The 23,652-nt window shown below is 43.3% G+C and overlaps 1 protein-coding gene and 1 long non-coding RNA gene across 2 annotated transcripts in view; one reads left to right on the forward strand and one right to left on the reverse strand.

The window, feature by feature from the left end:
* Positions 1-976: 976 nt before the first annotated feature.
* On the reverse strand, positions 977-11,960 carry LOC122463865. Its single transcript, XR_006287526.1, has 3 exons — positions 11,949-11,960; positions 7,894-7,900; positions 977-1,128 (listed from the first exon to the last, which is right to left on the reverse strand). It is a non-coding gene; the product is annotated as an uncharacterized LOC122463865 (long non-coding RNA).
* The window catches only part of LOC102945440 (tetraspanin-15), a 197,522-nt gene continuing 184,886 nt past the window's right edge, over positions 11,017-23,652 (forward strand). Inside the window, exons 1-2 of the mRNA XM_027829685.3 lie at positions 11,017-11,120; positions 16,717-16,878. Of these exons, the coding sequence (XP_027685486.1) occupies positions 16,792-16,878 (87 nt within the window). The 5' untranslated portion in view covers positions 11,017-11,120; positions 16,717-16,791. The remainder of the gene's footprint in view (positions 11,121-16,716; positions 16,879-23,652) is intronic.

Raw genomic sequence — 23,652 nt, forward strand, 5'->3', positions numbered from 1 at the left:
TTATTTATTGCATTATAGAAGAGCTCCTACAGCCCTTAAATAAGATCATGGCCCCATTGTGCTAGGTGCTGTACAAATATAATAAAGATGCAGAACATACAATCTTGGTTAATGCCAAGATGCAATAGATGGAGGAGCTGAAAAGCTTCAGTTGGGTCAAAGAGGAAGAGATACTATACTTTCCTTACATAATAGTTACCTGTATTGAGCCTGGTCCTGCCTTCGTTGTGTTACACACAGGGTAAAGGCATCGTGAGTCCCTCTAGTGCCTAGTCCACCAGTGGGAGAGACAATAAGAGCATACTGCTACTGACTAATGGGGCTATTCCTTTATCTCAAGTGGTAGAGACCTGTGCTGTGGAGCTGAAGGTCTTGGGTTCTGTCTTTGGTGATTGGCCACGCTGGAGGTCATTACCTGTATTCTTGAGACTTTCATTGAACTGAATGAGGATACTTGAGCAGGAAAGGATTGAAGGATCATGTCCTATTTGTTGCCTTAAACAATAACTTGGTTACATCAGAAGAGCCCTATTTCTTTTATTAAATAAAAGGAAACTAATCTGAGCCAATGGCAAGAAAAAGGTGAGAGAGGTTTGTAGCCCAGTCCTGTAGCTCTTATGTGAGTCCAACCTCCCGTTGAAGTCAATAGGAATTTGGTGTTGCACAAGGACCGTAGGATCAGGTAGCTTCTATATTAATGATATTGGCAACATTTCCTTCCCTGGGCTGATTAAAGGCCAGGCAGACCCAGCTTAGCTCGTGAAAGAACAATTTACTTATCGAGAGCGGGATGTTAATGTAATCACTGAGCAGCTTATCTTTTAGGCTCATGTGCATCTCCTGAGATAGTAAGGGAAACTGTAGCAGCTGAAATCGAGAGCAGGGCCAGAGCTCTACCTGGTGTGATGCCATACCTAATTCAATCCCCTAAATGGAACAATGCATCCAGTGCCCTAGGACAGCAGTTCTCAACCAGGGGTCCAGGGCCCCCTGAGGGGGCCGTGAGCAGGTTTCAGGGGGTCCGCCAAAATAAATCAGAGAGCAGAGCCAGCGTTAGACTCACTGAGACCCAGGGCAGAAAGCCAAATCCTGAGCCCCGCTGCTCTGGGCTGAAGCCAAATCCCAAGTCTCTCCTCCCCAGGCTGAAGCCAAAGCCTGAGCAACTTAGCCTTGCAGAGCCCCCTGTGACGTGAGGCCCTGGACAAGTGCTCTGCTTCCTACCCCCTGGCTATTAATCTACTGAAAAAAAGTTGTGGCACAAGTGGGCCAGGGAATCTTTATAGCCTGTTGCGGGAGTGGGGACTCAGAAGGAAAAAGGCTGACAACCCCTACACTAACATAAACGGGGGGTTGCCATCAGCAAGCTCAGAGAACTCATGTTTGACCTATGCCACTCCTTACAATGTTTTAAAAGTCATTTTATAAACATCAAGAGATGGAGAATCCACCACTTCACCTGTTTGTTCCAATGGTTAAACCACCCTCACTGTTGAACATTTGTGCTTTTTTTCCAGTTTGGGTTTGTCTGGCTTCAGCTTCCAGCCATCGGTTCTTGTTATGCATTTTTCTGCTAGATTAAAGAGCCCTAGCTACCGCCACTCGTGGAGGTGGTTTTATTATGTTGAGGGGAGAGCTCTCTCCCGTTGGCATACGACAGCTACATGAGTGACCTTACATGGCACAGGTGCATCGATACAGCTGTGCCACTGTAAGCTCGCTAGTGTAGACATGGCCTAAGCGGCTTGGTTAAAGATAATTAGGACTCTGAGTGATCATCTTAACAAGAATGGGAGTGCAGTGCGGTGGACTGGCCCTCCCCGGACACAGAGGAAGAAGGTGACTCCACCCCCTCATTGTTTACTGCCCCGCTCTGAACCAGAGGCTAGCCTGATGGACAATTTGCAGCTCCACCTAGGACGGCAGCTTGCCCTGATTGAGGGCCTGGCCTACGGGTTCTAGTTCGCCACTGCAGCAAGAAGCCGGGTGAAGGACTGCCGGCTCCCCCGAAACGGGGAAAGACAACGGAGGTGGGGCACAGCCGGAGGGCCTGGCCCTGAAGAGGACGTCGCGGTCCGGGAGCGACGCGGGCCCCCACAGACAGAGGAAACAGCAGAGCAAACAACGGGTGAAACACCAGCTGCAAAGGGCACTCCAGAGCTGGACAGAGCTAATTCCTGGAAAAACCAGTGTGAGGCACTGCAGCAGTGAGTCCAACCTGTTACAGGAAGTCATGGATTTTCAACAAATATATCCAGGTCAAGTCATTTGGGACCATTTATGTTCTTAAGTGTTTTTCTGGATCAGGTCCGGACTGCTCACCAACTTGTAGGATTGAGAGCCTAATCCAGAACCCATTGAAATCAATCAGAACGTTTCCATTGACTTCAATGATATTTGGATCAAGCTCTAAAAATCCAGTTCTGTGAACCCTTACTCATGTGACTAGTCCTTACTCTCTCACAAACTCTCATTGAGCTCAGTGGAACCACTCCTGTGAATGAGAGTTTGCAGGGTTAGGCCCTAAGGGTACATCTACACACCAAAAAAAAAAAAACAACCCACCACAAAAACCCTGCAGGAACTCTCAGAGCCTGGGAGAATTGACTTGGGCTTGAGTGGCAGGGCTCAAAATAGCAGTGTAGGGCTCTGAGACCCTCTCCTTTGCCAGTTTTCAGACTCCAGGTAGCCAGAGCCCGAATGTCTACATGGCTATTTTTAGCCCTGCAGCCAGAGTCTGAGTAGGTTGACCTGGGCTCTGGGATCTAGCACCGCAGGTCTTCCCTTTTTTTTTTTTTTGCTCTGTAGACGTACCCTAAGAGCCAGATCCAGCTTCCTATAAAGTCAATAGGACACTTATCATTGTTTTCAGTGGGGGAAGGATGAGTCCCTAAAACGAAAGTGATCATTCTAGTTTCACTGACCAAGCTAAGTGAAATGAAGACAGTAATCCATTATCATGTAAATAGTGATGTACATACATGGTGATCCTGTGGAACTCATTGTCAGGGGATGTTACAAAGGCCAGAAGTATAACTGGGTTCAAAAAAATTAGATAAGTTCATGGAGGACAATTAAATCAACCCTCTAGAATTCCCCATTTTCCTCATCTAAACTGTTAGTAACATGAGTCAGGGATGCCTGAAGATGACTTGGGTTGATAAGTCTCCCTTTAAGAACAAGTAAATATTATGCAGTATATGTTTCTGAATGGCAGTATTTTCTTTACCTTTCCATAACATGGCCAAAATGCCTCTCTCTTGTTCATGCCTGGGATTAGCCTGCAAAGAGAAATATTGGCTTTGTGGAAATACCACATCAACAACAACTTTTAAAGCAGTAACTAAGTTTTGATTAAAGGAAATGAGACCAGAGAGACTATCTGAGCTGCATTTTTGATCAGACGTTACTCCAATACCAGCTAAACTGACATCTGGTTATTGCTGTGGGATTTGACTGCTATATTCTGCACAGGGTAAAAGATCAGGGAAAGAACTCTTTCTTTTTAATGAATGCTTTCTGCCAACGACTATTTCCTTAACATGCTTATCTGATGTCAGATGAATTGAGCCTGAAACCACTTTCCCTTTAGGTGGTTTTTGTGGGTTTTTTTTTTTTTTTACCACTATGCAAGGCCAAGTAATGAGCTCTTGTTAGCAATTTCATGAAATTAAAGCTGTTCTCGATTTTGTAAAATAGTCACATACCTAGTAAGGAGCGGGAAATAACATGAAAAATGTTCTATATATTTGCGTGTCTGAGATCTGCATCTGATGCTTACTTAAAAAAAAACAAACGCTTTCTGTTAGACAATCAAATTATATTCCCTCTTGAAAGATCAATATTTAAAATAAAGACTAATTTTTCCAATTACTTTCTCTTCCCGGATCTCTCACATCAAGGCTTATTTATCCATAAGACTTTTCCTTACATGAAAGAAATCGTGATATCCCAATATACTTTATCTGACACTTGGGCTTTTCAAGTTGATCCTCTCAGTTTAACTGAGTATTGAATATACAGGCTAAAAAAAAAAAAATTCTGCCTCAACTAATATAATGGAGATAGTTAATATTTCCTCACCCTTTGTGTGTCTGATCTGTTTAGCATCGTTGGGGCAAGGATTGTCCCTGAGGTCTTGTCTACACATAAGCTGGAACTGGAGTAACTAAATCAGTATTAACTCACACTTTTAGTTATTTCAGCATAAGTCTGTGGGCTCATCTAAATGCAAACGTTGTACTGCTTTAACTATACCAGTATAATTCAGTACAAACACTTAGGGCTTGACTACACTTGCAAGTTACAGCTCAATAAAGGAGCCCCGGGCGCACTAGCTCACTACCTGTCCACACTGGCAAGGCACGTAGAGCGCTCTGACTCCACGGCTACAGCACTGCTGGTATTCCACCTTGGCGAGTGGAATAATGTTTGCTGCGCCCCCCTGGAGCGCCGCAGTGCCAGTGTGGACGAGGTGTTGCATTACTGCACTCTGATCAGCCTCTGGAAATGTCCCATAATTCCCTTAAGTCAAGTGGCCACTCTGGTCATTGTTTTTGAATCGCTGCAAGAATGCAAATATGCCCTTTGAAAGCTCCATTTCTGACAGCCGGCTGCTTATCTGCTCCAAGACGAAGCAAGCCATTAGTGTGGAATGCTGTGAGAGAGAGAGAGAGAGAGAGAGGCGGGGGGGAAGAGAGCGGGGTCTGCTGCTGTCTGAACTTACAAGACAGCATGCTGACATGCTCTCAGCCCCCTAAAAACTCACTCTCTCTCCCCCCACATACACACACACACACACTCCCTGTCACACTCCATCCCACCCCGCCCCCATTTGAAAAGCACATTGCAGTTACTTGCATGCTGGGATAACTGCCCATAATGCACCACTCCCAATGCCGCTGCAAATTCCGCAAATGTGGCCACGCCAATGAGCTTGTAGCTGTCAGTGTGGACAGACTGCAGCGCTTTCCCTACTGCGCTCTCCGAAGGCTGGTTTAACTCAAAGCGCTCTACATCTGCAAGTGTAGCCATGCCCTTATACTGCAGATGCAGTTATACTGGAATAAAGCTGTTTATGTGGTTATAACTTAGGCCTGGACTACACTAAGAAATGAGGTCTTTATAATACAATCACTCAAGGGTGTGAAAAATCCACACTCCTGAGCAACGCAATTAAACCAACCTAGCCGCTGGTCTAGACCGCACTAAATGGACAGGAGAATTCTCCCATCAACCTAGCTACTGCCTCTTGGGGAGGTGGAGTACCTACGTCAACAGGAGAACCTCTTCCGTCAGTGTGTATGTAGCAGTGTAGACAAACTCTTATTCCCATACAGAAAGGGGAGTAAGCTATACTGGTAGAAGGCGCTTTATATTGATATAACTGGATTGGTTGTACTGTTATAAGTATTTCTGAAGAAAATTTCATGGCAACCAAAACAGTGAAGCCAACGCAAAAGGTATGGGTTGGCCAGGCCTGTGTGTGTATCAAGTATCCATTGTGGTCTTGTTTTGACTAGGAAAAGAGATGTATTTTTAACCCATGTTAAATTAACTAGTGTTAATGAAGGCCATGTCTACACTTCCACATGTGTTGGCAAAACTTATGTCACTCGGGAGGGTGTATTTTCACACTCCTGAGCAACATAAGTTTTGCCAGCATAAGCGTTCGTGTGCACAGCACTATGTTGGCAGGAGAGGCTCTCCCGCCAACATGGCTACCATCGCTCACTTGGGGGATTTTATTATGTCGATGGACGAGTTCTCTCCCGTCGGCATAGAGCGGCTACACAACTGCTTTTACAGTTGTGCTGTGCCAATGTAATCTTGCTAGTGTAGACATGGCCTAAGTGGTATTTAAAAGCCTAGTGAAAGTAAGGAAGATAAACTTGGCAGGGAGGGAGACACAAACATTTGTGTATGCATCCGATGAAGTGAGCTGTAGCTCACGAAAGCTTATGCTCAAATAAATTGGTTAGTCTCTAAGGTGCCACAAGTACTCCTTTTTCTTTTTGCGAATACAGATGAACACGGATGTTACTCTGAAACCAAACATTTGTGTCTTATTCACGGCTGATACTTAGGCTGATAGCCTGATACCACTTACTGTGTCTTAAGGGCCACTTTCTTCCCCACGTCGCTTTTTCATGTGCATAGTGTGGGAGACTCCATAGCTTTGGTGTTCCCAAAACCAGCAGGTGCCCTGAGCTCCATGGAGAATCTCGGGGGACCTGCAAGGACCTTGTCTCTTCACACTGCTGGCCCTGCCTCTCTTCCCCTTCACAGTAATAGCTGTGGAGGGAACCCTGCCAGGTTCAATGATGAAGAATTAATTATTGATTAGTCATGTGGTCAGAAGGGGATCATGTTTCAGAGAGTAACTGCTCTTTGGGTCCACCCTGAATACCTGCCGGGGCCTTACTTAATAGAGCTCCAGCGAAGCTGCCTTTGCAGGGTGCCAAACAGAGGTAGTATTCTGGGTTTTAGTACTATCCTTTCCTTCCTCACCTAGAATCCAGCTGTTTTTTTGGCTGTCTTCTGCTTGGGGGAGCAGATAAGAGAATCTGGTCATAGACCGTAATTCCACAGACGCCAATGCCTTTTCACAGCTCAGTTAATAACACATGTGTCAAGGCTCTTCTTTCCCTGGCAGAAGCCTGTCATTATTGCACATACTTCCAATTTTATGTTCTAAACGATCTTTTTAAAAAAGTCAGTGATATTGGTTAGGAACACAGCTGCACAAACCGAACTGCTGTGGCCTCGTGCCTTCAAAAGCATCTCAGGAGTGCATTATTAATGGTCCCCCGAATGCAGTCCCAGCCATCCAGCTCTGCTTCATTTGAACACCCCCATGAGGTGTCAGCAGCAGCATCTCAGAATTACTCAGTCAGATCATACAGCTGCGAATCTTTTTGGCGTTATTTACTTAAAAGGATCAAAATGAAGTGAAGTAGAAAGGAGCATGTGGCGGTGTTGCGAAGATGCACAGTAAGCAGCAGGCCGTGTTGACATGTGGGGACTCGCTTTCCTATGGGCAACTGTTCAGTTCCTGGGTGTAATGCCTCGCTTGTTGCTGATGCGTTGTTATTGCTCTTGTCAGTAATGTGACATCGACAACTGTTCCTGACAGGCTGGCTCTTTCAAACTTCTGCAAGTATGTTTAAAACAGACTCCAATATATCCAGAACTGCCCTCTGCCTTACAATCCCTCTGAAGCTGCTGGGTTTTCTATAAGGTATAAACTAAAAAAAATGTGGTCCATATCTGACTTCTCCTCTCAAACACCTATCCCGATGGAATTACGCTGGCCCTCGTGTTTTGCATAGCAAATTTCATACAAAATAAGAGATGGAAAAGTTCTATTAGAGTCAATGTGTCAATCCCTCTGCTAGTGCAGAATTCCCCACAGAGTATATTTTCTAGAGCGTCTGTAATGAACTCCTCATACACAGCATAAATATGGAGAGCCTGTCTGCCATTAACCCACATATCTGCAGCCTCAAGGACAGAGAGTTTGTCCTTCAGGTCTAAAAACATTAGCGTCTACCCTTGAGCTAATGGATTAGATCTAAGTTGTGGAAGTAGTAGTAAAGCTTTTATCTTCTGTAGTTCATCTGCTGGAGGGCATTGTTCAATAAATTACATTTCATCCATTCTAGTTTTGCATGTTCCAAGTGATAGGACTTCCACTGCTTCCTTTGTGAGACTCGGCAGAATGCAATATAACGTATTTTAAGTAGTAATAAAGTTTGCTACCATCTTTGTGTTCCCACCTCTCAGTGTTGTGTGCTGGTTTGGTTATTCCCATTATAGGTCTCACCTCCTGACCTCTTACCTCAAATCCATTAAAAAAAATGCTGTTACAAAATACAAATAAAGTTATTTAGACACTTCTAATCTATATTTCATGCGTCGCGCAGTGTATGAGGTTTGAATTTTTGTGTGTGAAGGGTGTCTTGTGAAAACTGTTCTGTGCACAAAGTTGTGGAATTTAAGATACAATGATTGTTCCTATTGATCCCACTGTCTTTTTGTTCTGGCCTGTCAAATCTCAGAGGAGCACTGGAGTTTTGTAAGTTCGGAATAACAGAAATAAGGAGTAGGGAATAGCAGGGTCAATGACTGTGCTTTTTTGTTTGTTTTTGTTTTTAAATACTGCCAAAAACAGTCAGTTATCGGTTTTCTGTAGTTGATTTCATTGCAATGACTCATCATCACCAATATGTCCAGGTCTTAGTTCTGGACTTCAGGCCTTCTCTACACACTAGTATTTTTGAGAAAATCTCCCACTGGTGGTAGCAACAACGGGAGCTTAGGGTGAGCCAGCTATCCGTGTTATCACAGCATTGTCTAGACTTCCTCTAAACAGGATTAGATGACACAATGGTAAGAACACCGGGGTGTTTACACTGTCATGGGCAGAACTGCACCTATGGTGGTGTAATGGTGAGACATTTCCCACTAACGCAAACACAGCTTAATTGTTTTGGTATGAAAAAGTTCCAATTGACGTTAGTTAGTTAGTTTATTGTTGACTCTCATAAGACTGAACTTCTCTGTTTAGCCATAGGGCCGATCCAACACAGACAGTGGAGGATGGCAGAAGTTTGCACAGCCATCTCAACCCTGATCTCTGTGGGATCACCTCTGAAAGAGAATTTAGTATTCATTCTCAGTCAGGACTGGGTCCAGAGAGGTGCTGTGCACAGCAAATGTAGCTGTGAATGGGTGATGCCTCTCTTCAAAGATCTCACAACTTCCTGTGTTCAGAGACAGCAGTCATTTTGCTTTCAGAGTTGCCAGTGCTTATTATGAAGGAGATGCACGTGCTTGCACTGTGGTGTTTCTATTTTTGTGCTTGTTTCCCTTAATCCAGAATAAGGGAGCTCCCACATATGTATGTGGGAATTTAACAGTGAGCATCTGCAATCCTCACTGAAGGCAATGAGTTACTTCAGAATTCGACTCCTGGTCTTTGGCCTCCCTGCTAAGGGTACCAATGGGAGCAAATTAGTGTCAAAAGCACTTCTAGCTCTTGTGATCTGGAACTTATCCACTAGAAAATGCCGTCGACCGACCGTCACATGGCTTATGATTTTCAGTAACCTTTCAACTGGGCCAGATTTAAACCAGCAACCTAGAGGAGAAACAACTGGTAATGGATCAGAGCCTCTGAGCCATGCAAGGCGTAGCCCAACACTTCTCCTAGAGGTGGTTTTCTACCCCTAGTGAGAGAAGAAAAATAATTCATCCACCTTCCTTTCCAGTGTATAACCCCTGAAATAATCCTGGGGAATTTCCTCTTGGAGTCTACTGACTACTGCTACAAAACCACAGTTCATGGAGGTACTTGGAGAAGCTACGGTGAAAAAATGTGCCAGTGACACTGGTAGTCTGTATGAGTTGGTATCAAAATATGACCTTCCCTTGATATTGGAACTGCCATTTTTTAAAAATGTGTTTTGCATTTTGAGTGTGTAGCTAGGAATTTAACCATCTGACTGGTGCTCTGAAGCTGGTCACTGGGTCAGGGACCTAACCTTATTTAAGGGCAAGACCTGCTCTTGCCTTCCTCTCACTAGCTGAACACCGCCAGAGAGAAGGACTGCAGAGACGTCTATCTGCCTGACACATGGACTGGGCCTAAGACCTCACAAGAAGCGGTGAGGGGTGGGTGAGAACATATAGGCTTCTGTTTTCCTAAAGTTTCATAACTCGTGTGCACTTTCAGAGTAAAAGTTACTGTGGTTTTAGAAAATCTTGTGCAAAGCTTTACTTATTATCTTCAATGTGTTCTTTAAGAGCCAAACAATCATCCAGCGTACCCATGGAGGTGGACTCGAGCGGAGCAGGCATAATGACTGGGAGGCTCAGGAGACCAGACACTGAGTTCAGCTTCTAGAGCAGTTGGGACGTGGGACTCCACAGTTCAAGGAAGGGGGCCAGCCAGAGGGGCCGCACCCGGGAGTGAATGCTAGAGGCCCACAATTAGAGTTAATGGCCTTATGTTGCCCAGATCCAGCTGGCTTATGGACACAGGGGATCCAATTACAACATAGTGGTGATCATCCAGTAGGGGGACTTAGCTAAGTCTGGGACTGCTTTTGAATTCATGTACTTGAGTGCCTGCCACTCCCATTTCGTGGCAGAGGAAATCATGGACAAGGAAAGGAAATTCATCAGCATCCAGAGCATTTCATTTTGAATTTTTTTTTTTAAAGTCAGCAATATAGAGAACATTGCAGAGCTGTTACTACTAGCTCATTAAAACAAAACAAAGGCTTAATCTAGAGGCGTTGCTATGGGGCATCGCATTGATAACCATATTAAAATCTGTCACTGTGCTAGTAGCCATATAAATATACTTGATTTGTATAAAATACACTTTAAAAACTAGAGAAGGGCAGAGAATAGGGAAAGAAAATGAGATCCACTTGGAGGGCGCTAACAGGCAACAGCTTCCCCAACAGAATTAAAAATGATCTATATCCCTCAGGAAGCTTTAACATCCACGCGCTTGCAGTTCAAATGCTGGGTAATGAGCGCATGGCTCACGTTTTCCACACACCAAGGCCAACTACAGGACAATGTAATTGAAACTATTCTCATAATAAATTTGGCTTTGGATCTTAATTAGCCATGTTGACTGCATCTTCCTGACACTTGGTCTCCAGCCCTCAGAGCAGAATGTAACATCAACAGACCCCGGTCGTCGGGATTGAACCTGGGGCCTCTGGAGCTTTGTGCCTCTTCCGCATAAGCTAAAAGCGAACTGGCTGTTAGCTAAGGCTGTAGAGCGCACATGCGTGCGCACACACACACACCTACACATACTCTCTCTCTCTGCCACTAGATAGGACAGAACACCACACCCAGGAGGTGTGTGGGTTACAAGAACACTGTCCTTTTCCCTTTGCTTCTGTTGTAACATTCAGAATCCTTGGTTACCACAAGAGAAGGGAGTCAACCATTTTAGCAAGTGGGCCATTTAGCAGGTATGTTTTACTCTGTTCTAGGGTGTGAGCTAATGGCAAATGAAGTCAATGGGACTTGGACCAGGCTTCTATGGAAGAAGGCCTTACACGGCTGTCTATGAGTGGTATGGAGAAAGTGAACAGGTAAGTTTTATTTACCCCTTCACGTGACACAAGAACTAGGGATCATCCAATAAAATAGGCAGCAGGTTTAAAACAAACATACAGAAGTACTTCTTCAGACAGCACAAGTTAACCTGTGGAACTCATTGCCAGGGGATGTTGTGAAGGACAAAAGTATAACGGGGTTCAAAAAATAATTAGATCAGTTCACAGAGGATAGGTGCATCAATGGCTAATAGCCAACAAGGTCAGGGATGCAACTCCAGGCTCCAGGTGTTCCTAAACCTCCAATCGCCAAAACCTAAGACTGGATGATGGGATAGATCACTCAAAATTGCCCTATTCTGTTCATTCTTTCTCAGCACTGGCCACTGTCATAGACAGGATACTGGGCTAGATGGACCAGTGGTCTCACACAGTATGACTGTTCTTATGACGGCTTAACAGTCACTAATATTTGGTGACATTACTCCAGGGTAAGGAAGATCTGCAACTCTCAAGAGTAGATCAAGGGACCTGGGTCCTGATTCAGGGAAAGCAGTGAAGTCAGTGGGACTTAAGTACATGCTTAAAGTCAAGCATGTAATTAAGTGTTGTACTGTATTGCACGTCTGAGAGCGAAGACTGTAGAGATCAGTGATTTCCTCTATCACTGTGACCTTGGAGAAGTGGATTAACTTCTCGGTGTCCTCCTTTCCACAACAGGGATGATAATGCTGACCTATCTCTGCAAAGCTCTTTCAGGTCTCCAGATGAAATATGCTGTTTAAAGTGCAGGGTTATCATTGCCTGCTCAGTCCTATTGGCTGTCTTGACACTGTGTGGCAGCCAACAGTATGTATAGGGAACCAGACAAACCCAGTTCCTGGAGCTGGGGGTACTTGGAATAAGTTGGGTCTGTCTCAACTTTGAGAGAAATGCTAAGTTTTAGGTAAGACATACGCGTGTAGGCCTTCATATTGTTTTACCCCTTTTCTTTGAATGCTCTGTTCCTATGGATAAATAAATAGTTTGTTTTGAAGAAGCTGTTCTGTTTCTCTGAATGCACCTACTGGTCAGAGCTCAAAGGGAAGCCTCCTGCAGGGGCCAAACCCAATTAGATCAGCTGAGTGTTTTGCAAAGAGTGAAGCTGAATACAGGTTAAATTGAACAAGTGGCACCCTATGCACTGCTCTGTCCATGTGGCTGAGTTGCTTCCAATCTAACTCCCCACGTTCCCTATACCACTGTTGGCCTGTCAGTAACAGTCCCTCCACTGAGCATGGGCCCTCTGACTTTCGTTCCACTGATCATAATGTACTGAGGAAACATGGCTGGTGCTGTAACCAGGGAAGCCAGTCTAACATTGGGGTGAATCACAGGGTTCTACACTAAGAGAAGTGAAGGCATTGGGCCTGTCACTTGAAAGGGTGCCCACGGTGAGACAGAGAGAGGTCACAGGTACAGGAAAAATTTGTAACCATAACAAAAACTAAACTAGAGAAATTCCATCCTAAATACCCCCCAGACAGACAGATTAAACATTGCAACAATTCTCTCATTTATCATCTTTGTAATTTTTCCTCCCTTTCTCAGGGGGAAAAAATGACTGCCATTCTACTGTGAAAAACAGGATTTGCAAAAATCACATTTTTCAATCTGTCATAAGATACATCTGAAAAATGCAACATGCGACTGAAGATGTGGCTTCTTTAAGTGCAAATACGGTGACAAGCTGTGAAATGAACACACACTGTGAAAAAAGAGTCTTAAAACCCTGTTCCAGCACTATGATCAGGCTATGACACATCTTATTGTGAAAAGGAAAAAGTGCTCAACTGATTTCTCAGTACTTGGGGAGAGATTCCCCCCGACACACCCTGGCCCCTCTGCACCACTTTGAGCTGCAAAGGTACAAAAGGATAGCGGAGAATTTCCCAGTGCAGGAGCAACACTGGGCTCTCATAATTGGCTGTACCGTCTCTTGCAACCTCGGTGCAGGGGACATGCTGGGACAGCTCTTGGTAGGCTGATTTTAAGTGAGAGCAAACCCCAGAGCTGCTGTGACATATACGAGGGGCTTCATTAGCTCCCAGCTAGCACCCAGACGGCACAAAGGTGGGTTATATTCTATCACGGTACCCCCTCTCTCTGGGCTGAGCCTTTTGTGCCATGCCTCAAGAGAGGGAGACTTTAATACCAGGCAGGCCCCTTAGTTCTGTGCAAACTCCCTGGGATCCCCCTCCCCTTGCCAAATTTATCCGGTGAGCACATCAGGGGTGGAGATAAAACACCAAAGACAACAGAGCTGTCATTGACTCAAGTGTTGGTAGGTGGCTGGTTATCTGAAGCCGTGGTGCTGCTTTCCAGGGGCGTTGAAATAACTCCGTAACACCATGTGGCAGACCCCCATCATGACAGTCAAACAGAGGTACACATAGTATTCATAAAAATGACATAGATTTCTTCCACTTTTTTCAAAGTCACAACGAAGGGAATGTTGATATTTATGTTTTAAGTTATATTTAGAGGAACTTGAGTGTATAGATAGGGGCTCCTTTTATGTGGCGTACAGCTAAGTAAATACAAAAGGCTAAGTTTTCATCTACATTATCCACACTCCGTTTGGATGCGGGTGGAGTTATTAGGTCGGGAGCATCAGCCCTGATCGCACATAGTCTGGTCCCATAATAATTGAGAGACGCTGAGGAGCATCTCTATTTTATGCCACTGGCATGAGACCCCTCAATGACCTTACACCAGTCGAGCAAGCGTAGAGTTCTGCCCACTTTCTACCTAGCATTGGAAATGCTTGAGGTGAGAACTGAATAGAATAGCAGCAGCCTCTGCAAGCCAAGCGCTAGCACAGATTTCCCCTCTACTAAGGAATTCTCCAGTGGCCACCTACAGCTGGAATCTGTCCATTTTGCACTGCCTGCACAGCATGAAGTGGACTTAGACCAGAGAGTCTGGCCCATGAGCCTGGTTAAGTGTTGTTAATGCAGCTGCTACTAGTCTTCTCCTTAATATGGGCTTCATTAAAGTACAGACATTGTTAAATCTTACCATAACTGACACCAGATGCCTTGGAACAGGGTCACATGCTAAGTAGCAAAATAGAACCCACTGGGAAAAATGCTGGAGAGGAAGCTATACAAGTAGTAATAGGAAGTAACTCAGTGGGTGCGAAGGCTCTTTGATGAATTCTTTATTGTGTTTCCACAATGCATGCCAATAATAAACATGGTAACAGTAGAGTAAGGACAAAAGACCTACTAAAAGGGCACATTGAGATACCAGGTATTACAAACATAACATACAGATGAGTAATGTCCATGACGGTGAAGGAGACCAGTTTCTCTGACTTATTCAAACCAGATCTTCTCTACGTTCAGTGAACTGTGGCTAAGTAATTGGCATATACTGTATGTCATTGCTGGAGCTCTCTTTCTCCATGGCTATGACATCTCAAATGTTAAGGATGAGAATTGCAAAAATACATGATAGTTAGCAGCCCACCTGTCTTTAAAAATCAAACCCTGCTGGGTGCTTCTGAAAATCCCATCCTATTAGACTATTTACTGAAGGAGGAAAAAGAAAAGGAGTACTTGTGGCACCTTAGAGACTAACCAATTTATTTGAGCATGAGCTGTAGCTCACGAAAGCTTATGCTCAAATAAATTGGTTAGTCTCTAAGGTGCCACAAGTACTCCTTTTCTTTTTGCGAATACAAACTAACACGGCTGTTACTCTGAAGGAGGAAAGGTACCATATAGTGCCATTCTGCTGCTGATAATTAATTAATAATCAGGACGAGAGTGTAATAAACAGTGAAATTTGGGGTTCTTGTCCTCATTAAGCACCCATAAAGCATACAGTACCACCACACACAGCAGACTAACTCAGAACAAGAAATTAAGTTTGCAAAGTCAAGCACTCAAAATGAAGGAAATGTCAAAATTGAGATTGCTTGTGCACCTTAATCTGGCCCTTTTGTGCATATGCAAAGCATGGTGGTGCTAGAGTATTTCAAAGAAAAGGTTTCAATCACTTTTTAATATGGGCAAAACAACATATTTTTCCCTGGCCTTTTTGCAGAAATAGCTGCAGTATTTTGGCTGAAATTCTCCCTTCTAACAAAAATAAGCATAAATAATCAGCCTGAGGCAGACACTTAACATGTACATTTTCAGATCCAACATTTAAAGTTTAGCAAAGTTATAGGCAGCTGAAAACAGCTTATAATGGGAAGTGTCAAGCAACCTTAATATAGGTGGTGATATCAGTCCCATATATAATTATAGGTTTCAGAGTAACAGCCGTGTTAGTCTGTATTCGTAAAAAGAAAAGGAGTACTTGTGGCACCTTAGAGACTCAAATAAACTGGTTAGTCTCTAAGGTGCCACAAGTACTCCTTTTCTTTTTATATATAATTATGGCTTTCCCATCAAATCTGAAACATCTCACCCTGCTGCATTCATTTGGAAAATACACCAGTTTATTAAAGCATCCACTAGCATGGGATCATTTCAAGAGTAAGTTTGCTTGTGCTATTCAGTCAGGTGTATTAGGACGTACCATATGTGTCCTTGAAGAATCTCTTGGAAGATTTAGAGAACAAATGTGGAGCCCAAAAGAAGTTGATGAAAACTCTTCACCTTCTTGGATTTAGAATGTAGACACTTCCTTTGGGCTATTTAATATTTTTCCCCATCATATAATATTACTAGTATCCGTAGCAAAAGCAGAAGTTGTGTGTTTGCATCTCTGATAATCAGATCCTACAAGCATGGGAGCCAGAGCCGCAATGTCCACACCACTGTTTTTAGCACTCTAACTCAAGCCCTGCTAGCATGAGTCTATGGGGCTGGGAGGCTCGCTCCCATCTGAAGTGTAGACATAACCTGCTTGTCTCAAGTTGGCCTCTCCCCCCAAAATAGACCACTTTTGAAACTTTGACCATACACATAGTAAATCATCACCAAAACTGGAATATCTATATTTGGTCTCCACCTCCCCATCTTGAACCCCATTCACTGGAAAATGCTGACTCTTAGACCATTGAGCCCATCTCCCGCTGTAAGGATAATGTCAGCGGTCAGAGGATGTGTCACAGCAGGTAACTAAAGGCTGAATGCAAGACTGGAAGGTGGGAAATCTGGATTTGTATTCCCAGCTCTGACACTGACTCCTTCTTTCACGTTGAGCAGTCATTTAACCTCTTGATGCTTCACTGCCACATCTGTAAAACAGAGCTTTATAAAAGTGAATAATACCCCTGAGATCACATTAGAATTGCCGTGTGCTTTTTATGCCATAAAGGACTAGACAAGTGTCTCCCGTTGTGATTTGTTGCCTGTAGCCCAGTTATTTTTTAAAAGAAGGCAGCTCAAAGGGTAGGCAGCTGCCTGTGTTGTTGATTACACCTATTTTCTGAATATCTGTATTGCACTGAAATAATAAAAGAGTAGTGAATCTTAACGCGTCATTTGAGAAACAAATACACGCTGGTTCCATGAGGCAATACATGCAGCAGAGGGTTAATGTCCCTGCCTCCCCTCTAATTGCTTTCTGTTTCTCCCAGGCGGAAGTTGTAGAGAGCTGCTGAAGTTTAAGGGTGGTTTTTTTTTTATTCCAGCCACTGAGACTGTGACCTGAAACTGTCAAAGCAGGGAGGGTCCAATCCACACACACAAGAGCGTGAGCTGAAAAGATGGCAAAAGAATCAGAGGGGAAAGATCCCCTCCTCTGTTACTACTGCATCAAATTTGCTCTCTCTGCCTATTCCACCCTGTTTTCGGTAGGTGTTTCAACCATTTCCAACTTTTATGTTGTCTGTGGGAATTAACACACAATACCTGCCTGGTGGTTTGTTTTGCTTTCTGTGTCTTAAGAGCTTCACCCTCTGAAATATAAAATCTACTGGTCAATAATGCTGTCTGGAATTGGGCTGCATTGTAGGAGGTGCCCACTGGTGCTGCTATTATTCTGTTTGTATTTAATAGAGGATGATCTCCATTTTGCTGGATTTAATATTCCTTCTGCCTGATCTCTCCCCCTCCCTCTGCCCCTTTAAAAAGCCGTGACCTGGCTCATATATCAGATAAGCCTTTATTTTAAATATACAAATCACTTCAGGAATCTAACATCTTAACGGTGCAAACGTTTACTTCTCAATACTCCCAGCTAGATTGTTTATACTCTACATTTGCCTCTGGCTCCATGCTTAAAGCCTTGTCTCTTTCAATGGAGATCAGGCAGGAATTGGATGTGAAATCTGCCAGCTGCGGTTACTAATAGCCTCGAGTTCTTCTGGTTGTGGTTTTAGCCAGACTTACCCTTTTCAATTTTTTAAAAAATCTGCATTTAATCAGCAGAATTTTGAAGATGTAAATTCTCAATGCAAACCAGGTCAGTGTGATACTGGCAGTGCAGACCTTGTTGTGAACCTATGTAAATGAGAGGAAGGGAAAAGTCACATTAGTCTCTGCAAACAGTAACTACACACAGCAGAACAGCAAGTGGGTAGATTATTTCTCTTGCTTTAGACATTGTGCATTGCAGGATTGCTTGTGAAACTTTATCATAACTAAATTATTCAGTGAGACTATTTATTATGAAGTTATTCCCTTTCTTTGATTAGTCATTCATGAACCAGTCCTATTGATCATTTGTAAATATTTGACAGTTTTGACTAATCATGTTCATCTTATGAATTATTTACTACTAGGTATTCCACATTTTTAGTGTATTGTTGGTCACATGGTATTGTTTCAGCTCCCTGATTTGCTGACTCAAACTGGAATACAAACAAATGACCCTTTGAGAATGAATTTTTGATGAATGAACTTATACTGGCAGTGTTTGCCTGTAATACCCACCCTGTTAGTAGGTGTTGATCCTGCTAGGAAAAGGTTAAGTGGGTTGTAGCTTTTCACTGAGTGACTTGCGACTTCCCCTACATGTAAGGGAGTGGGAATGGGAGAAAGGATCTCAGTCCTGAGGGAGCAGCCACGCCTGTGGAGTGATTTGAGCGGAGCTTTGTTATCTTGTTGATTTCTTTGTTCAAGGCAAACCTCAGGAAGGGAGGGTAAGTTTGGACTCTACCCAGTGTGTAGAAATCCTCACTGCATTTTCTACTTTATGCATCCAATGAAGTGAGCTGTAGCTCACGAAAGCTTATGCTCAAATAAATTGGTTAGTCTCTAAGGCGCCACAAGTACTCCTTTTCTTTTAGTGTGTAGACTGTCTCTCTACATCAGCTCAGGAAAGAGACACATTCTTGGATCGGAATATGGAAGGGGATGTGTCCAGGATGTAATGGTATGAAGGTCTTAATAAAGCCAGGTGCAACTTGCATTATTTGAGTTTCCTAACACATTTGAAACCCCAGAAAATACATCCAAACTCACAGACCCTGTAAGTCAATGTAGTCCAATGTTTGAGCAAGAGTAGGGCTATGGGTGGCAACAGTATAATACACTAGGATTTAAATAATTTGTCCCAAATCTGAGGCAATAGCTGATGGTTTCTCTGGAGTTCTCTTTTGGACTTTTGTGGCTTATTCAAGCCATAACTTGGGGAACGGTTGAAGGGAAAACCCATATATAAGTAGGTGGCTTGCAGAAATCTAAGAACCAAAACTGCTGAGTTTACTAAAGTGCCCAACAATGTGCGTTCACTTTCCATTAGTTTACAAAAGAATGGAACTTATGATCTAACTGGATGTAGGCACATTATCCCCCTAACATCCCCAGGAGCCAGTTCAGTTTCCTGAAGTGACTGAGTGTGATAAGCAGCATCCTGAAGACTGCCTGCCAAGGGAGTCCAGGCCTGGAAGAAGAATTCTGCCTTGTCAGCCCCTCTGTAGCCAGATTTTAACCTAAAGCATATTAGCTTTGTGCTGATTTCCCCTGTCCTGCCAAATAACTTGGCTCATGTTCATGAAAAGGTTTTGTAAACTTTGGTGAAACTCCTGTTGAGCCAGGACTAAGCTTAGGGTTTAACTACAAACTGAAAACCAGGTGATTTTTGCCTTGTTTGGAGCTTCTTCATAAAAGTGTTGAACAGTTCTAGTCGTGAGACAGGGATATATTTTTCCTCCAATCAAACTTAATCGATGTTTCATTTGACACTCTGCAAATGTAACTGACTTACAGGTCATGCTAAGCACAGTATAAAAGCCGAATAATATTGAGCTATCCGTGGTGTAGTCAGGCCAGGGCATCTTTGCAAAGACCGACAAAGAGGAAAGTGAGTTGCTTTTCATGCTTGTGAGAAAAACACCTGTCCACAAGAAATAAACAGAGAACAGATTATTTCACACAGCCTAAGACAGTGCTGTAAAAAGGAAATAACTTTCAATTACTCCTAACTGGGGCTGCCTTCAAACTGGTGACTTAGTGACCATTACCGATTTCTAAACTCCCCGGGGGATAGTTTTTAAACTGCTCAGCCTCAGAAAAGTCATTTGCCCATCAAAACCATAGAAACTGCTAAACCTTTTCAGCCAAGTGACTTACATAGTTCTCATTTGCAAATCTGTCATTTTACAAATCCTGTGGCCCTCAGAGCCATTCAGAGGGTAGAAAAGTCCTGCTAATTATATTCCAGGAGTGAGCCATCCCTTGATACTTAGCTGGGTTTTAAGTGCACTTGGTAGAATTATTATTGCAACCTTTTGTGCTTAAATTGAACAAGGTCTCCAACTACCCAGTTTCAACCCTGCTTCCAACCATCTTGGTAAGAAAACTTCAATGAGTTTCATCACCGTTCTAAATCAGAAAGTTTATACTCTACTAACATTAAACCGTTCTAAATCAGAAAGTCACAAGCCCCGTAGTGTATGTTCAGAACCAAACACAATTCTGATTGGGGCTTCTGGGTGCTTTTGTATTACAAGGAACAATCCATTTTGACTGAGATATTCAAAGCCATCCAAGGCATTTGAAGGCGAATGGCTCATTAACATTAATGTAGCTCTAATTTTCACTGTTCAGTTTGAGTAAATGAACTGTGCACTGACCAGTTCCAGCTGTGTTTGCCAGTGCTTTACTTACGGTAGTCGTCTGGGTTTTATTTCCACTCCCCTCTCTGCACTAGGTACTGATGAGACACACAGCCCGTGGGTAGGAAGTCTGAGGCAGCACCACCGCCGGCTACCTTTCAGCACAGGCCTGTAACGAGGGCAATTATTTCTAGGTGAGCATATCAGTAAGAACTAAGTGCAAGATTAGTTTAAATCCTTGATTTTCTTCCCTCTGGACAGTCACTTTTAAAACAGATTTGAGTTCGATTTGGAGACTGACTGCCAATTCTAAGGGAAGCAGGGACCTTCTGTCCACACTAACCTTCTCTGCCTCCCATATTTAAAGTGACATTAGATATGTGTTTTAATCCAGCGTCAGGCTGGATGGTCATGGTGATCCTTTCCAGCCTTGGAATCTATGAACAGCCCTTTCATCCCCTTTCTTTATGGGCACTGGGAAGAAGAGGACAAAGCAGGCAATCCTGAATACGCTACCAACACTTGCACCTCTGCATCAAGACAATGACTATAATGAAATCTGAGTATTTAGGGCTTCAAATGGTCACCTGTAGGGATCAAGGATGATTTCCCCCCCTCTGATACACTATTGGCCAGATGTATTGGGCAGCGTGGGGGGCGGGATTTCACCTGCCTCTGAAGCATCAGAGATTGGCCACAGCTAGAGATGGGACAGCAGGTAGGTTGGACCAGTGCTCCAACGGGATACAGATCATAGAACCATAGAACTGGAAGGGACCTCAAGAGGTCATCTAGTCCAGTCCCCTGCACTCGTGGCAGGACTAATTATTATTTAGACCATCCCTGACAGGTGTTTGTCCAGCCTGCTCTTAAAAATCCCCAGTGATCGAGATTCCACAATCTCCCTAGGCAATTTATTCCAGTGCTTAACCACCCTGACAGTTCGGAAGTTTTTCCTAATGTCCAACCTAAACCTCCCTTGCTGCCATTTAAGCCCATTGCTTCTTGTCCTATCCTCAGAAGTTAAGAAAAACAATTTTTCTTCCTCCTCTTTGTAACAACCTTTTACATACTTGAAAACTGTTATCATGTCCCTCTCAGTTTTCTCTTTTCCTGATCCAACAAATCCAATTTTTTCAATCTTCTCTCATAGGTCATGTTTTCTAGACCTTTAATCATTTTTGTTGCTCTTCTCTGGACTCTCTCCAATGTGTCCACATCCTTCCTGAAATGCGGTGCCCAGAACTGGACACAATACTCCAGTTGAGGCTTAATCAGAGTGGAGTAGAGTGGAAGAATTACTTCTCGTGTCTTGCTTACAACGCTCCTGCTAATACATCCCAGAATGATGTTGGCTTTTTTTGCAACAGTGTTACATTGTTGACTCATATTTAGCTTGTGGTCCACTATGACCCCCAGATCCCTTTCCGCAGTACTCCTTCCTTGGCAGTCATTTCCCATTTTGTATTTGTGTAGCTGATTGTTTCTTCCTAAGTGGAGTACTTTGCATTTGTCCTTATTGAATTTCATCCTGTTTACTTCAGATCATTTCTCCAGTTTGTCAAGAATTTAAATCCTATCCTCCAAAGCACTTACAACCCCTCCCAGCTTGGTATCATCCACAAACCTTATAAGTATACTCTATATGCCACTATCTAAATCATTGATGAAGTTATTGAACAGAACCGGACCCAGAACTGATCCCTGTGGGACCCCACTCATTATGCCTTTCCAGCATGACGGTGAACCACTGATAACTACTCTCTCTGGGGATGGTTTTCCAATCCGTTTTGCACCCACCTTATAGTAGCTCCATCTAGGTTGCATTTCCCTAGTTGATTTATGAGAAGGTCATGCGGGACAGTATCAAAAGCTTTACTAAAATCAAGATATACCACGTCTACCACTTTCCCTCCTCCCCCACCCATCCACAAGGCTTGTTACCCTGTCAAAGAAAGCTATCAGGTTGGTTTGACACGATTTGTTTTTGACAAATCCATGCTGACTGTTACTTATCACCTTATTATCTTCTATATGTTTGCAAATTGACTGCTTAATTATTTGTTCCATTATCTTTCTGGGTAAAGAAGTTAAGCTGACTAGTCTGTAATTCCCTGAGTTGTCCTTATTTCCCTTTTTATAGATGGGCACTATATTTGCCCTTTTCCAGTCTTCTGGAATCTCTCCCGTCTTCCATGACTTGTCAAAGATAATCACTAATGGCTCAGATATCTCCTCAGTCAGCTTCTTGAGTATTCTAGGATGTATTTCATCAGGCCCTGGTGACTTGAAGACATCTAATTTGTCCAAGTAATTTTTAACTTGTTCTTTCCCTATTTTAGTCTCTTCTGATCCAACCTCATTTTCACTGGCATTAACTACATTAAATGTCCAATCACCACCAACCTTCTTGGTGAAAACCAAAACAAAGAAAAAACAATGAGGAATCCTTGTGGCACCTTAGAGACTAACAATTTTATTTGGGCATAAGTTTTCGTGGGCTAAAACCCACTTCATCAGATGCATGGAGTGAAAAATACAGTAAGCAGTATATATATGTATATATACAGCACATGAAAAGATGGGAGTTCCCTTACCAAGTGAGGGGGTCAGTGCTAATGAGGCCAATTCAATTAAGGTGGAAGTGGCCTATTCTCAACAGTTGACAAGAAGGGGTGAAAATCAAGAGAGGGAAAATTACTTTTGTAGTGCTAACGAGGCCAGTGCAGTCAAGGTGGACGTCGGCCATTTCCAGATTGGCAGAGTCCTTCGTAATTTTTCACCTTCCCTGCAACATGGGGCGTGGATCACCTGCTGGGCTTATTTGATCAATTCCCTGTCATTTCAGAAGTCTTGGGTATTGACAGCATCTCGGTCTCTCCTGTTCTCTGTCCTTGGCACAAAGTAATGTAGTCTCCTGAGGATTAAAATAAAAGGAGTACTTGTGGCACCTTAGAAACTAACAAATTTATTTGAGCATAAGCTTTCATGAGCTACAGCTCACTCCATTGGATGCATGCAGTGGAAAATACAGTGGGGAGATTTTATATACACAGAGGACATGAACAATGGGTATTACCATACACACTGTAACAAGAGTGATCAGGTAAGGTGAGCTATTACCAGCAGTTGAAAAAATCATTGAGATTAATATAGGGATATCTGGATGGAAATTAGTGCCCTATGTTACACAGGAGGTCAGACTTGTTAGCTAACGTGATATGTTAGCGTAGTGCACACTACTTTAATGTATATGGTATTAATATTGTATATATTCTATCAGATATGAATGTTTGGGTAGTTGTGGTAACTGAATTGTGTTATGCAGTCCCGAGAATCCTTACTCCTGTTCACTCATGCTAAGGTATCTATCCCATAACACTTTGCAAAGCTGAATTCAGCTCTTGGCATGGGCAAATACAAAACCTGTCAGAGACAATGTACATGAGTAGTTTGCCCTGGAACAGTTTGGGAGATGCTTTCGCGACTCACTGGCACTGGAACTGTGATATCCCTGACAAAGATAAGGATGGCACAGAATGGTACCGGAAAAACAAGACAAAAACC

The sequence above is a fragment of the Chelonia mydas genome, chromosome 26, assembly GCF_015237465.2.
Source record: "Chelonia mydas isolate rCheMyd1 chromosome 26, rCheMyd1.pri.v2, whole genome shotgun sequence".
Classification (NCBI taxonomy): domain Eukaryota; kingdom Metazoa; phylum Chordata; order Testudines; family Cheloniidae; genus Chelonia; species Chelonia mydas.